The sequence below is a fragment of the Leopardus geoffroyi genome, chromosome C1 (genome assembly GCF_018350155.1).
Source record: "Leopardus geoffroyi isolate Oge1 chromosome C1, O.geoffroyi_Oge1_pat1.0, whole genome shotgun sequence".
Taxonomy (NCBI): domain Eukaryota; kingdom Metazoa; phylum Chordata; class Mammalia; order Carnivora; family Felidae; genus Leopardus; species Leopardus geoffroyi.
In genome coordinates this window covers 71,982,191-71,998,701 of record NC_059328.1, presented here as the reverse complement: position 1 = coordinate 71,998,701, position 16,511 = coordinate 71,982,191, and the positions used below count along the sequence as shown (strand labels likewise).

The following is a 16,511-nucleotide window of genomic DNA, read 5'->3' as shown; positions in this document are numbered from 1 at the left end:
AAGATAACACCTTACATATTGTGTAATTTATTGAATGGCAAGTCAGGTGTATTTCTAGAGAAAGAAAAACCCTCCATTTAACAGTTGTTTCTACATCAGAACTTAATGAATTTTAGTAATGTGGTCTATTGTTATGAACTCTTTGGATATTGCTTGTCAGGTTTGTTATATAAGTAAATGAATTGTTTTTAGCTGCAACTAACAGAAACTCAATTCAAAATTGATTAAGGAAATGAAGAATCTCATATGCCAAGAATTTCTGTGCTCCAGAGTTGGTTGATTCATCAGCTCAATAATGTCATCAAGGACCCAGGTTCTTTCCATCTTTCTGTCCTGTCATCCTTGATGACGGTTGGGCTCTCAGACTAGCACCAGTTCCACATACCATATCCAGACAGACAGTGTCCAAAGGAAGAAGTGAGATTACGTTTCTTTCTGTACCTCCAGGAAACTGTCAACAGACTTCCTCTCAGTGGCCCAAATTAGGTCATGTGTACCAGTCCCTGGCAAGAGGGATGAAACTGCCTTGACTGATTCAGACTAGGAGGGATATGTTATTATTAATATGAGATAATCCATGTAAAATCAGTTAGCACAATGCTTAATAAACTTTATATATTATTAATGATGATAAGTCTGTGGCATTAATATTGTAAAAGGGCCAGAGTTACGAGTGATTAAGAGGTAGATTCCTCAGCCCTTGGGGTTACTGATTCTATGTTAAGGAGATAGAGAGAGGTGACCAGTACCATCTATGTGTAGTAGGTACACCTAGAAAGGCCATCTACAGTGCAGGGTTGTAGTTTAAGGCTCAGATCTTTAGAGAGAGCACAGACAACGTCCCTACTCATAGGAAGAGATTGGGATAAGTTACTGCCACAGGACTCCAGGGAAAAGAACCAAAGTCACACCTGGGTATATAGTCTAATGTGGAGCAAGGTATAAAGAATGACTTAATGCTGAGCCTCAGAGGATTGGCCTGGAGCTTGTTAGATCCTCCTTTTTTAGATGACAGTTGATCCTGGTAGGGATGAACCCAAAGTTGAAGTTTCCTATCCTCCAAATGGTTAGTATAAGAAAGTATGCAGAGGTTAGCAGCTAAGCAGGCCCTGATATGTGTTTTCTCATAAGAAAGGCATTATTGACGCTCTACATGTGTAATTATTATCGTTGTTGGCAGGTAATTAGCAGCACCTTGGGTTACTAAGAAACAAAAAAACAAAAAAAATGAAGTATCATAAGTTAGTGTTGACACTCACACACCTTGTTTTTTAGATACAGCTTTTCCCACTGCAGCGGAATCCTTCTGTTGGCCTCTGAGGGTTTGCATCCTTCTCAGATTTTTTCATCTACTTTTGGGTTTCCCATGTTTTCCCACCGCCCTCCTCCCATCCATATACTCAGCTTCTTGCTTCTGATTGAATTTGGTTAAAATCTAGAATACATTATTCATGAATAACCATCTGGAATGTTTTCAGTAAACTATCTTGGAGGGAAATAAAATTACAGTTAAAGTCACATTTATGAATGCCAGAAACTGTTTTGAGACTCCAACTCTTCGAAATGTAGAGCTGGAAATGACTTCATTTTTAAGCTGACCTGTACCCCCTCATCTTACAAGTATGGGAACCAAGATGCTAAATATTGTGGTTAATTTTTAGATCTTGTCACTAGAGATAAGCCAATAAGTTTAGAAGTCCATATCACAAGATAAACCAATAAGTTTAGAATTCCAAGAAATCAATGGTAAAAATGCAATGGATATTAATAGTCTTTGGGAAATGTTTCAAGAGATCTTATTCGTGTAACAGTTATAATTATCAAAGCTCAAAAAAAGGAAAATGAACTAGGTAGTTATAAAACTTTCACACATGTTGACCACGAATATCATGAGTTCCCAGAATAATCAAAGGATTAATGACATTTACTTGACTCTTCCTGATAACTTCTGAAGATTTTAATGCAGTAAATAATTTCCAGTTCTGTTGACCATATTCTTAGTATAGTAAGGCCTTAATTAATTTTTCATAAGTTAAAGTGAGCTGTTTGTGATCTGAGAATTATCCAGAAACCTGTTTTGTTTCTAAAGAAGAATTCCAGATGACCCACCAGCAGGAAGGATAACCATTATAAACATTTTTATTTCTTAGTTTAAACGTTACTTCCTCAAAGTGACCTTTCTTGACCCCTGAATCATGTACCCTTCTTATTTCTCAAAGCACACTATTGTTTTCCTCCATAACCCTTATCATAATGTGTAAACTATATGTTGATTTGGGTGAATCTTTAATATCTGTTACTCTAAGGGCACTATATAGCAGGAGTCATGTCTATTTTTTGATGACCACTCATTACTGTCTATTGTGGTATCTAGCTCAGAGCAGATACTCAATATTTACAGAATGAATGAAACTGAGAATAAGATTGGGATGGCTCAAGGCACATTTGTGTTCTGCATTACTACTTAGGTATATACTTCTGTCATTTTCATTTCTATGAGCATGTATTAGATTTGTAACTTTAAAAAAACAGTATTGCAACTTGCTTTCTGTATTTTAAAATCTAACTGTACAACATTTTAGTAAATATTGGATTAAGGAAGTTGGTGGATCTAAAACTTTAAACTCCGTTAAAACAGTTTCTTTTTCTCAGGAATTTCTTAGGAACATTTTAAGAACTTTTGCATCTTATTCTGAATAAACAACTTAGAGATAAGTTCAACATTTTGCTTCTGACCAAAGGCCTTTATAGATAAATTTTTAAAGTAAAATGTTTAAATTAGGAACTTTCTGTATTAGTTTTCCATTGCTGTGTGACAGCTTACCATAAATATAACATTTAAAAGAACACCCACTGGGGTGCCTGGGTGGCTCAGTTGGTTAATCATCTGACTCTAGATTTCGGCTCAGGTCATAATCTCATGGTTTGTGAGTTCGAGCCCCACATCGGGCTCTATGCTGATGGCATGGGGCCTGCTTGAGATTCTCTGTCTCCCTCTCTCTCTCTCTCTGCCCCTCCCCCACTCTCACTCTCTCAAAATAAACAAACATTTAAAAAAAATAAAAATAAAAGAATACCCACTTATTATCTCTCAGATTTTGCAGATTGGAAGTCTGGGTGTGGCATACCTGGTTGTGGTTGTTGGCTGGGCTCTGTTCTCACCTGGAGCTTAGGTCTTCTTCCAAGCTCATTCAGGTTGTAGTCAGAATTCATTTCCTGTGGTTGTAGGATCAAGGTCCCTGTTTTTTTGCTGGCTGTTGACTACGGGTTTCTCTTAACTCCTAGAGGCAGCTCTGCGGGCATATCTCTAAAGGCAGTTCCCAACATGGCTGTTTGCCTTTTTTTCCAGACTAGTAGGACATCTCTCTGACTTCTTCCATCTCTGACCTCTAAACCCCCGTTTAAGGGCTCATCATATTAGGTCAGGCTCACCCAAGATAATCTCCCTTTTAATGAACTCAAATCAATGGATTAGAGACTCAGTTGCATCTGCAAAATAACTTTACCTGTGCTATAAAAATGTGCCTAATCATAGGAGTGATATCTCCTCACATTTATAGGTTCTTTTAACACCCAAAGGGAGAGATTTGCACATGGTATATACATCAGGCAGTGGCAGTCTTGGGTATTGTAGAATTCTTCCTCCATAGTTCCCAATGTGGTAAATTCTCAGAATCTTTCCCAGTTGATTGAATTGGTTTGAAATGTGTGTGGTGACTTGGTTTGGAGTGTATCTTCATGTCTCTGTGCTTTTGTAATCTCATTGTAATTAAAATGCTTTTGTTGACTGAAGATTTCTCTACAAATAACTCCTTCTCACAATCTGATCTAGGAATTGGAAAGATGAAGTAGTGGTTCTCAAAATTCATTAGTTTATGTATATATATACTTAGGAAAACAAAATTTAGGATAGGATCTTTAGAAACCAAACCTAAGTTCACATTGTTGCGATTTGTAGCCTGTCCCTCCTACCCCCGTTCCTCCAGCATGTCTGAGTTCACATTTTTGTTCATACAAATAAAGTGAACATAATCTGGGTTTTTTTTAAATGTTTAGTTATTTATTTTGAGAGAGAAAGAGAGCAGGAGAGAGGCAGAGAGAGGGAGACAGAGAGACAGAGAATCCCAAACAGACTCCACAATGCGGGGCTCAAACCTGTGAACCGTGAGATCATGACCTGAGCTGAAACCAAGAGTTGGACGCTTAACGGACTGAGCCACCCAGACACCCTGAACATAATCTGTTTTTAAGAGTATTATAAATGCTTACAATCTCTTCTAATATTTATTTTTATCTGACTGTATAGTAGATACATAAATTATCTTGTTAGTGACAAGTTGTATAGGAGAGAAGAACACAAACTGCAGAGTAAAGTTCTCTAAGTTCATACCTAAGTTCAGCTCTGCTGCTGTAAGACCTTGGTCAAGTCACCTACCGTGCTTCTGCTTCCTTGTCTCTAAAACAGATAATTCTTGTACGACTTTTATTGGGTAATGAGGGTTAGATTATTAAAGATGAATTCTTTTTTTTTTTTTTTTTAATGTTTATTTATTTTTGAGACAGAGAGAGACAGAGCATGAACAGGGGAGGGGCAGAGAGAGAGGGAGACACAGAATCTGAAACAGGCTCCAGGCTCTGAGCGGTCAGCACAGAGCCCGACGCGGGGCTCGAACTCACGGACCGCGAGATCGTGACCTGGCTGAAGTCGGACGCTTAACCGACTGCGCCACCCAGGCGCCCCTTTTTTAATTTTTTTAACGTTTATTTATTTTTGAGACAGAGAGAGACACAGCATGAACAGGGAGGGGCAGAGAGAGAGGGAGACACAGAATTGGAAGCAGGCTCCAGGCTCTGAGCCATCAGCCCAGAGCCCGACGCGGGACTCGAACTCACGGACCGCGAGATCGTGACCTGAGCTGAAGTCAGACGCTTAACCGACTGAGCCACCCAGGCGCCCCTAAAGATGAATTCTTAAGACAGTGTCTGATACAGGAAGACTATACAAATGTTTGCTTTTATCATTGCTAAGTAAATTCCTCCTAAGAGTTTTGTCCTAAAATTATAGCAGAGGATTCCAGTATGTTTTTATTTAGGAATTTTTAGACTCAGTCATTTAGTATGTTATGCCTCTCTCTGATCTTTTTTTTTTTGTTAGTTCTGGTTAGTTTTACTAATTTAATTAGCACACGTGGGAAAGTTAAGGAATAAACCACTGAACAAACCTCAGGCATCCCAAAGTTGAAGGGTGGTAATTAATATGCAGGCTGTCATTGGTGAACATTCCTGATGTGGTTTATACATTCTGTTCATATTACTTAGTGTTTTAATTGTACTGCACCTTAGCATCCTAAGACCCTCGTATACAGAAATGTCACCCATCTCTGAAATGAAGAGGTCATGGAATCTGGATCCTCTTAAATAGGATCTTGTAATACCAAGTAGACTTGAGTGTACAAAGTTGGAAAACAGAAGGCATGAGCTTCATTTCTGATGTGGGCTGTGCTTTGTGTGGAGGCTTCGGGAAAATCATAATCACACAGTGCAGTGAATAGGAACACAAACAGGAGCATGGGCTCAGAAAGCTTGACTCAGCAAGTCAGTCAACTTCCTTTAGCCTTAGTTTACTCATATGTAAAATGGGTATACTGATGCCTGCCCTTACTTCCTTTTCAAGTTATTGTGAACATCACAACAAATATTTCATTTTATTATCACTATATATTCATAAGGTATATCTGCTCTGCTTGCTTGTTAACTTCCCAGGAACAGGGACTATGGTTTGGTGTTTAAATATTTGTAGCCAGGTTAAAAAAAAAAAAAAAGTTGGCATCTACTAAAAGTTTGCTGAACTGAAATGTTGACTAACTGAGAAAAGATATATAAAAGTATGATAGAGACTTGAAGTACTGTTATAAAATCAGCCAAATGTACACTAGTCCAAGTGGCCACAGGATCAAAGATGTGCTGATTGACAAAGAACATTAAAGTGGCATAAACAAATGGAATGTGACCTTTTGAGTGTGACCAGGGACAACACAGTGTAACTTTGATGTATCAACAAGTTTCAAGCCAGCTGTGCCTTGACATGATAGAGGCATCACATCAGCTTCTTGAGTGGCTTCCTCAGCATTATCTATTACTATCAACAAAGCTATGTTGCTGCTATTCAGCTCTTAAGAGCTAGATAAGAGTGTGAATAGGATGACAGTGTAATTTTAAAGCTCTTATAATACGATGAGTACTTGGAACATTGAAATGGGCACTGAAAACCTAGTGGTGATAGCACAGCTCCTAGCACATGGCAGATCTGGGGGGAACAGAGTTATGTTGGCCACAGACAAGCCAATGCCAGTGTCCTCATTCGTGGTCATAACATCTGGCACCCCACTGAGCAGAGCAGCTAAAGGAAAGCAGCTTGGCAGACAGGTCGGTGCAGACTCTTAATGGGACTGCAGCACAAAACTGTTCATCAGGCCTTGTGAGCACATTCACCACATCCAAATGGAAGATATGAAACATCAGAGTGGTCATTGTTGAAAATAGGCAACAAAAGCAACTTTGGACAGGGCCAACTTGAAAATATTGGCATCTACGTAAAGAATACTGAACTAATGACAGTGCTCTTACAAGCTATTGGGAGTATAAATTCCCAATAAAATGTGTAAGGTTTTATAATTATTTTAGTATTTTGTATTTGGGGGAAATTTTGCAAGAAGATTTGGGATCAAATGGTATATTTGTATCTTTTATTTCTTTTTGAAAGGTAGCCAGAATCCAAACCAAGCACTGAGTTAATTTAGGGCAAAACAATAACATTAGCAGCTACTGGTTTTGACCACAGTGTGCCAGGCAGTATATATTAGCTTATTTGTTACATAATTCCTGTTAGAGTGGAAGCACTATCCAATTTGCAGATTAGAAAACTGAGGCTCGGGTGCCTGGGTGGCTCAGTCGGCTAAGCGTCTGACTTCAGCTCAGGTCACGATCTCGCGGTCCGCGAGTTCGAGCCCCGCATCGGGCTCTGGGCTGATGGCTCAGAGCCTGGAGCCTGCTTCCGATTCTGTGTCTCCCTCTCTCTCTGCCCCTCCCCCATTCATGCTGTGTCTCTCTCTGTCTCAAAAATAAATAAACGTTAAAAAAAAAAAAAAAGAAAAGAAAACTGAGGCTCAGGAAGTATAATTCGTCCCAGTTGCATACCTAATAAGTGGTAGAGCCTGAGTTCAAATCCCCAGTTCTTTCCATTCACCATGAGAACCCAAAAGCAGTAAGATGAGAAGACAGGAAGATGATGTAAACATGAAGGACACATGAGGGAACGGAAATGAGGGCCATGAAAGAAGGTAAGAGAGTAGAACACAAAGGGTAAGAAAAGGGACCAGGCATTGAGAAAGAGTGGGAGTTCTTTCGATTGAGTCCTTTAGAGTGGTCATGTCTTCAGGAACTGTCATCATTCTGTATCATCTTGGCTGATGCCCCTTTGAGTCCTGTGGGACAGCTTAGCAGATAGGTCCACTTACTGCCTTATCTAGTACATCCAAGGGGGCGGTTTTAAAGCAGAGATTAGACAAGAAAGCTACCACATAGCCTGACAGCTTCCAGGAGCTGGAAAGAAATTAAACTGGAATGATTCAAATTTAAATGTGTCTTCAGTGTATGTGCTCTAACTTTACGTTGGCTTTGCAGAAAACACGTGTCATTTTAATTCACTGGAAAGCAGGTGGAATCTGTCATGGGGTGAAACATAAGAAATCTGTCCAAATGTAAGAAAAAGCAACAGCTTCCTTTTGTGCATCAGTTTCATAGTACAAGTATGTGTCACTCAGTCCACATAAGCTGATATTCACCAAAATAATAAAAGTCGCATCTAATAGTCATTGAGCAATTATAGTGTGCCCAGCGCATTACATGTATTTAATCATCAGGAGGAGCCTAGGGGATTGGTACTATTATGACCAACCACCCATTTTAAAGATGAGAAAACTGAGGCTCAAAAATTAAACAAGCTATCACTGGCTAATAAGTAGCTGAGCTGGGATTTGAATTGCAGGCCCTTGATCATAACACTACACTATGAAGTGCCTGTGACTTGTGTCACCCCATGATGACATGAGTACTCCAAAAAAAGAGAGAGAGAAGGAAAGGGAGGCAGAGAGGGCACTAAGAAAAGAAGGAGAAGATAATGACCTCAAAACTGGTACCAGCTCTGAGGAAGACATGTGGGTTGGATGGTTGAAAGCCGTAGAGGTGATCTGAACCTCTCTGTGGTCAGAGAAGGAATCTATAGCAAAGCAAAGGGTAGGAGGAGCCAAAAGGGGGCAAGAAGAAATGGGAGTACAAAGTAAAAGAATGAAACCAAGTACACGCAGAGTGTAAAGGGGAGGAAGAAAGTTCGTGTAAATCTTTGGAGTATGAAAATAATGTAGTTAGATTTTAAATTAAAGTTGTTTCTCTGATTTACCCTTTTATTTCCAATTTCATGGGTGAAAATGACCTATTCAGCTCAACCTTTAGAATTAATACTGTTTGTCTGACAGTTTCTCTCCACCCTGAGTAACACTAAGTTCCACCCTGCAAGGTTAGCATCTCAGTAAAAGGTGGGTGTGCTGTTTAGTTGGGTTTTTTTTTCTCCTCCTGAAAGTTAATTAAGTCAACATTAACCATGGCTATGTAACCACAGAATGGGCAGTTTCTTTGAAGGCTCATGGTTTGGATCTTTTCCTGCAAAACTTCCCACTTCTATAGCTATATTTAGTGTGCTAACTGCCTGAATAACTGGCTTGCTATGGGTCCCTGTGTCACGGCAATACTGGGCCTTGTTTGCCTCCAAGTTTGCTTTGCGGAACCATGATGCCAAGAGTTTGCAGTTCTCAGTCGACAGCCTCTGGGTTCAGCCTCTCTTGTTTCTTCTCCAGAAATTTCGCTGGAGTTAGCATTGCCGATTTGATGCCATATGGTTCTATGATTCTCAGAACCATTTACTTAACATTTAATACATTTTTAAACTTGTCCATACCCTTAACTTTGAAAGTAATATGGTATCATCAATGTTTGTATCCTGACGACTTTGTTTATATAGATGTGACTGAATATTTAAGGAGAAAAAAATAAAGTACTGGCCTTGCGCAAAAGCCAGTTTTCTCATGTTGGTGCAGCTGTTTTAACTTTTAAGAAACCACAAGCATTTTATCCTCTAAAACTTTAATTTGAAAGACACAGGACTTTTAAAGAAATACAGTGTTTCTGAAACTGGTATATATTAGCCTCCCTACTTCTGTTCTCTTTAAACTCTTAAGAATTGAATAAAGTTCCTGAGTTGATATTACATATACATTTTTCAGAAAAATACATGTAATTGCTGTATTCCTAGTAATCTTTGAAATGTTAAGTTATAGTAGAAGCAGTAGCATCATAAGAGAGACAAAATGTAACAATAGCTGTTTCATTCTCTTGACCTCTCTTCAAGCTCAGAGAATTTTCCATAGACCCAGAGGGAGATGCCAAAAGGAAACAGTTGTGTGTTTTCTTGGGTTCACTGTAGCCCAGCAAGCCCTGGTAATTGTTATTCGGCTTCTTTTTTTATGCTACAGCAATGATTCTCCTTCCTGTTACATAGAAAAACCTATTCTCCTGTTAAAAGAGAACACTAGATGTGTTTATTACAACATTAAGACCGTTTGTCCATGGAAATAATTTTTTATTGTTCTGAGTCACTCTGGTTTGTGGAATTTTTACATGAGTTCCAGCACAGGGATGAGATGATATATTTATTTTAATTTGTATCCTCTTTTTTTCTTGACTGCATGAATGTCAGGCTTGTTGTCAGAATATCCCCATATTTTTATTACTTTAGAAGTTACACTGCTGTAGTTGTGTCTCCTAAATTCTTCATTGACAATTCACTCTGTGTCCTGGGCATGCTGAATTTTGGCAGGACTACCTGCTTCTCTCAGTGTCATGGGATCTCTTGTTTTTCCATTAGCCCCATTCATGTTGTCTCGACATATGTCTTTACCATGTCAAAGGTTATACAGACCTTCAGAAATACTTGAATTGTTTTGTTGAGGGGTGGCTGGGTGACTCAGCTGGTTAAGCATCGGACTCTTGATTTCAGCTCAAGTCATTATCTCACGGTTCATGGGTTCAAGCCCCAGGTCCGGCTCTGTGCTGACAGCAGGGAGCCTGCTTGGGATTCTCTGTCTCCCTCTCTCTCTGCCCCTCCCCCACTCATTCTCTCTCTCTCTCTCTCTCTCAAAGAAGTAAACATTTTCTAAAAATTGTTGAGCAGCTGGAAAAACTTGAATTAAACTGTGAACTTCAAAGGGCATTTGTTATGCCTTAATTTTTTTTTTCTTGCATTAAAATAAACCTCACTTAGAAGTATTCCCTTACTCAGCTCAGACTATCTCTGCTTTAAACTATACCCTGGAATCATAGAAAGCCCCTAAAATTCATTTTCAACTATTCTTTGGTTTGATTGCAATTATTGTATGTGTTAATCACCTCTAGGAACATAGGTTAAATTTAACTAACAGTTCAGATTTACAGAGTAGTCTTAGATGTTCTGACATTTTAGAAAATATTTGAATAGAAAATAATGACTATCCTGTGGGCTGAGATTTCAAGTTACTGGTTATTGTCATTAACATTTCTTCCATATATTACTCTGTGTGTATGCAATTCTGACTGACTTACTAACTGACTAACTGACTGACTTAAGATTTAAAATTAAATCTTGTACTTTCTGGCAAGAATTTGAGGATTGGGTGTTGCCTTCTACCTTTTTTGACTCATATGTCCTAACTAGTCGGCCTCCAAAAGAAAAAGGGGCTATAATACTGACGTGAGCATAGACTAGACAGAGACAAATTGGACAATTTCTAATAGATAATTTCTTCTCTTACGATAATTTCTCTTACAATAGATAATTTCTTCTCTTTGGTCATGGCTGGTCCAAACTATACTACCTATATTCATATATTCGCAAGGGTTTATGTGTGTGAGTGCGTGCACACGGGAGCATGATTCAGCATTCATAAGTTTTAGGTGATTTGTTTTCTTGTCAGAAAATGGTAGAATATTAATCTGAATCACTTTATTTTCAACAGGTTGACATGATGAAAGAAGCGTTAGAAAAACTTCAGCTCAATCTAGTAGAGATGAAAGATGAAAACGCAACCTTAGATGGTGGAGATGTCTTATTTACAGGTATTCTAGTCCTTACTTTCTCCTATCCAAAACTATTTCTGATACCTGGCTTGTATTCACTTGTTTAACTATAGGTTTTTTTTAATTACCAAAGTAAAAATGCCAAATGCAGAGAAGCTGGAAAATACAGGAAAGCACAAAAGAGAAAAAAAAAAAATGACCTTTCATCCAACATTTGGGTGTATGTCCTTTTAGGACCTTTATATGCATGTAGTATTTGCATATTTTTTACAAAAATGTTATCAGGGTGTACCTATCACTTCATAGGTTGCATCTACTACATTCTACAGGGTGCATTGTTTTGCATTGTGATATAATATCTGGTTTGTATTTAAAAGATTCTTAATTCAAGATGCGTCATTTACACATAATTTTCTTCCTGGACAGCAAGATGAATTTAAGTAATTTTCAGTGTAAATTGATTTGGCTTCAGTGCCAGATGAATAATAGCAGAACTCAGCCAAGTATAAACAGCTAATACTATTATTGATCTAACTAGAATCAGTTTTTATAGTGGGTATAATATGGCTGCTAAAAAAAACAGTAATTGTAGCATTTAATCTTTCTAACTCTTTTATGATCGTATTATTGTTTTGCAAAAGTCATGTGCTAAAATTTGGATCCCCAGATTGATTCTACTTAAACTGACAATTTGTAACTTATAGTGAGAGTTTACTTTCACTTGAATGTCAGAGAATAAATACCTGTTTCACGGATGGATCCCTACCAGCAAGGACTGGTTCCTTGGGAATGTAGCCCAGGTGCCCCACTGAAAGCATGAAGTTTCTCAGAAGTCTAAGGTTTTAGCTGATATGAATTTTATATTGAACCCCTTGTATATAGGCAAAATATAGCCATCTTCATTTTAATACAAAGATAATATTTTGTATTACATTTTGATACAATGAATTTTCTTGGAGAAGAGGTATTTATCCTGTGACATTTGAGGAGTTCTTTGCTCAGTGTCACATACCTTTAGGTGGAGCCACTGTGTTGCTGAGCTCCAGGGGGCACCTTTCTTATCACAAGCTTATGCATAGTACCCCCTGGAGTTGTGCACTGCACAACCTGTGCTACCACTGCCTCTGGGGCATTGTATGTACACCCATTGAGCCATAAGAATACAGAAAAGGGGGTCAAGGAGGCCTACGCCACATTCTCAGCTCTGGCCATGCCCGAGCAGACTCAGGCATTCTTTCGAATCTGCCTAGTAAGTTCCCCTGAGAATATTCTTTGTGCCTCCCATTGACGGCACTTTCATTCTTTTTGGCAGCACAGAACAACAGCCTGTTTCTCTTAGAAAATAGGCTTTTGTGAGCAGCTAGATGTGTAAATCACACTTCTTACAATAAAACTCTTCGTTACCAGAACACAGCCATATAATAAATAATGTGTAAGCAGGTACTGATAATATTTGAAGTATGCTTTAAAACAAGCTGTGCTCACAGCCACCTAGTTATCTCACCAGCTGAACTGAACAGATCCCCTGAAATTTTCTCAGTGTAATGGCACAGTTTATGCCAAGAACCTCTTCCTCTGGTCAGAGGTCTTTCCACAGCATTTCAACCTTAACGTTTTTGCCCCAACTTCTAATTAAGCACCTAAGCATCGAGGCTTGCCTCTATCACTATCTGTAAGCACTTTTTTGGTAACATTCAATCCTTAAGTTAATATCTTGAAAGTTATTTTATTCAAAACTGAGATCCTGTTGGGATATTAGATCTTTATCTGCTTGGCACCTCATTTACACCTGATGTCTGGTCCTGCCTTCTATTTCCTACCTCTCAATTCGTTTTTCCTTTTTTTAAATTGTGGTAAAATATATATAACATGAAATTTGGCATTTTAAACATTTTTTTAAGTTTCTTTATTTATTTTGAGAGACAGCATGAGCAAGAGAAGGGCAGAGAGAGGGACAGAGAGTGAGAGAATCCCAAGCAGGCCCTGTGCTGCCAGCACAGAGCCCGACCTCACAAACCATGAGATCATGACTTGAGCTGAAACCAAGAGTCGGACACTTAGCTGACTGAGCCACCCAGGTGCCCTTCAGTTTTTGGATTCAGCAGAGTCAGGTAGCACTTTCCACATTTTCTGGGTCCTCTTCCTTCTGTAACTCAGAGTTTCATTAACAATTGATTGAAGGGTGCCTGGGTGACACTTGATTTCAGCTCAGGTCATGATCCCAGGGTTCCAGGATGGAGCCCTGTGTCAGTCTCCATGCTGGTGTGGAGCCTGCTTGGCATTCCCCCCGCCCCCTCTCTCTCCCTCTCTCTCTCTTTCTCTCTCTCTCTTTCTCTCTCTCTCTCTCTCTCTCTCTGTGTCTCTCTGCCCCTCTTCCCTGCGCACGCTCTCTCTCTCTCTCTCTTTCAAATAAAAATTAAAGAAAAAAAACAAGGAACTAAAAAACAACAACAACAACAAAAACCACAACTGATCAAGAAATGGACAGAAGGAAAGCAGTTTTCCCACTCCAGTTCTGCTGAGAATCTTGTCAGTCAGGCGAGCAGCTACTGGAAGAAATTATTTCAATCCTATTTCTCTTAAATAATCATCAACTTACCTCTACTTTTATTTTTCTATTTTTATGGAATATGGAGCAACTAAAGAAGAGTTATAAATGTTTATGTACAACTTAAAGACTAATGATAAAATAAGCACCCGGTGCCTGCCACCTGGCTTAAGAAATTGCCAGGACCATAGGAGCCCCACTCCTCCTCTCTTTTTTTTTTTTTTTTTTCTCTTTGTTTTGCTTGTCTTACAGGTTTGTATGATTAGAGTCCTACTATAGGAACTATTCTGTAATTTGTGTGTTTTTGATTCAACTTGGTGTGTGTAGCTAGTGTCTTCACCGCTATATGGTATGCCATGGAAAAACTACACCACGATGAATTTATTCATTTTACTGCTGATGTATATTTGAGTGTTTTCCAGTTTTTGTCTGTTGTCTTCAGTGCTGCTATGTACATTCTTGTGTGTGTCTCCTGGGAATGTGTATAAGAGTTTCTCTCAAGTAAACAACTAGAAGTGGAGTTTCAGGTGATAAACTTTTTACTCCAGTGAAATGTGTGTGATTTTTTTTCTTGCATCTACTGATGTGATTAATTGCACTAATTAATTTTCTGATATTGGTCAGTCTTGCATCCCTGGGGTGAAGTCAAACTCCATTGTGATATATTCTCTTTTTACTACAATGTTGGATTTAGTTTGTTAATTTTTTTTTTCTAGACTTTTGTTTCTGTGACCTGTAATTTTTCTTGCTTGCTATCTTTGTCTGGCTTTGGTAAAAGAGTTATCTTAACCTCACAACATGTTTCGGGAATATTTCCTATGTTTCCATTCCCTAGATTCAGTACTATTTGAATTGTTCATTCCTTGAACTTTGGTAGAACTTACCTAGAAACAGGTCGTAGTTTTCTCTGTCGGGAGATTTTAAACTGATTTAGTTCCTCAAATGATTGCATGACTGTTGAGGGTTTTCTGAGTCAGTTTTCGAGAGTTCTGTTTTCTAATACTTTGTTTTTATCTAACTTTTCAAAATGTTGGGTATAAGCTTATTCATATCTTCTTACTATCTATTTTAAGCTTCATAGCACTATAGCTATGTCCCTTTTTCATTCATAATGTTTATTTGTGCCTTCTCTGTTTTCTTTTGTGTCTGAGATCTGTTGATTTCATTAATCTTTTCAAAGAACCAATTTGGGGTTTTGTTGAATCCTCTTTCTTGTATATTTCTTTTTCTCTTCCTGTTTCTATCTTTAATTCCTTCCTTCAAATTTCTTTGTTTTTATTCTGTTCTTTCTTTCTTATATTTCAAGCTAGAACTTTGTCTCTTTAATTTTGAAACTTTTCTCATCTTTAATGCAAGTAGTTAAAGCTGTTGTAACTTTCAAGTAACTTTCAAGTACTGCTTTAGTGGAATCCTTCATGTTTTTATATATATTTGCTATCATTAAGTTTTAAATGTTTTCTGATTTCCATTACGATTTATTCTTTGACTCATTTGTGTCCTTTAAAAAACATATCGATCATTATTGCAAGTTGCAGGGACACCCAACTCATTACCCTGATAGTTCATAAGGGAAGGAAAGATTCAGGCATTTAGCTGTGTTTCCTTTATGCATTCTATTTCAAGTAAACCAAATACTTGGCTAAGAAAGTTTTTCTTTTTAGAATTCTAGCCCGTAAATGTAGATTCCTAATAAACTAATGGATCTGTGTAATGATGGTCACACGATGTTAAAACCTTTATATGAAAGCTTGAGAACTTTATAAAGTTATAAAGTTATGAGAACTTTATAATGTAGGAATCAGGCTGACATTTATTAAGCAGAGAATTTTTTGTTGGCCTTTCCAAAATACCACTGGAACACACAGATTATTCTAGTATCACTGAAAACGTGGCAGTCAGTCATGTGCCTCATGATGTGCTGCAATAGTGCAGCCCCACCTCAGAAGTAGTCCTATCCAAAAAAATCTTTTGAACAAGGATCTAATTAAGCATCTACATGAAACTATCAGTTTACTGAAAATACAAAGGATAAAGGAACAGTTTCATGTTAGATGATACACAAGGAAGCAACCAGCCGAATCCAGGCTGTAGGATCATCAATAGGACAAATGACCTGGCTTCTTCTGTAAAAGAATAAGGTGAGACAGTGAGTTGATACAGAAAAAAAGATGACATAAGAAACGTAACGACAACAACAAATTTTTTTTTTAATCTTGCAGTTCTAGAAGTTATTACTTACATCAGAAAGGCCATTTAGGGGATATAGTCTACCATACTGCTAGAAACAGAAGTCCAACTTACTTTTTAAAGAGACAAGTTTGCTTTTCTTTGTACTTTGCTACCTTAGTCTTTTAAAATAGAAATAGTATGCAAGCCCCATTATAAATTTGTTTAAATTTGCTTAATCCGTTAGATGTTTTTCCTAAAAATTGTGTATAAATCTAATTTATAAATCTATTTTTGTCTTAAAAGAATTAAAGAAATTTGCTTTTTAAGTTTCAGCTGACTTTTTTAGTAAAGTGAGTAATACTTTTGTCAAATAAAAGACCCTTTCCCTTAGTTAAGTTTTGATTTGTATGTAGTGAGTTTTCTCAAGGGACAACATAAACATACCATTACAAAAACGAACAAACAAACCAAAAAATACATGTCAGTATACCACCAAGGAATCTTCCCATCTTCCAACAGAATAAGCCATTAACTTGTCATAACATCATTTGACCTATGTCATTTACCTATTTTATAAGGACATCATGAGGATTAAAGTTGTAACATTATAAAGTCTATCAAGCAATTC

At 37.8% G+C, this 16,511-nt stretch overlaps 1 protein-coding gene across 19 annotated transcripts in view; it reads left to right on the top strand.

The window, feature by feature from the left end:
* The window catches only part of DDAH1 (dimethylarginine dimethylaminohydrolase 1), a 246,140-nt gene that overhangs the window by 194,366 nt on the left and 35,263 nt on the right, over positions 1-16,511 (top strand). For 18 of the 19 annotated variants that reach the window (XM_045478102.1, XM_045478111.1, XM_045478110.1 and 15 more), the window contains one exon: positions 11,106-11,205. In XM_045478102.1, coding sequence (XP_045334058.1) covers positions 11,106-11,205 — 100 coding nt within the window. Of the gene's footprint in view, positions 1-11,105; positions 11,206-15,531; positions 16,086-16,511 lie in introns of those variants that run through there. The other variant, XM_045478100.1, reaches the window with a different exon arrangement.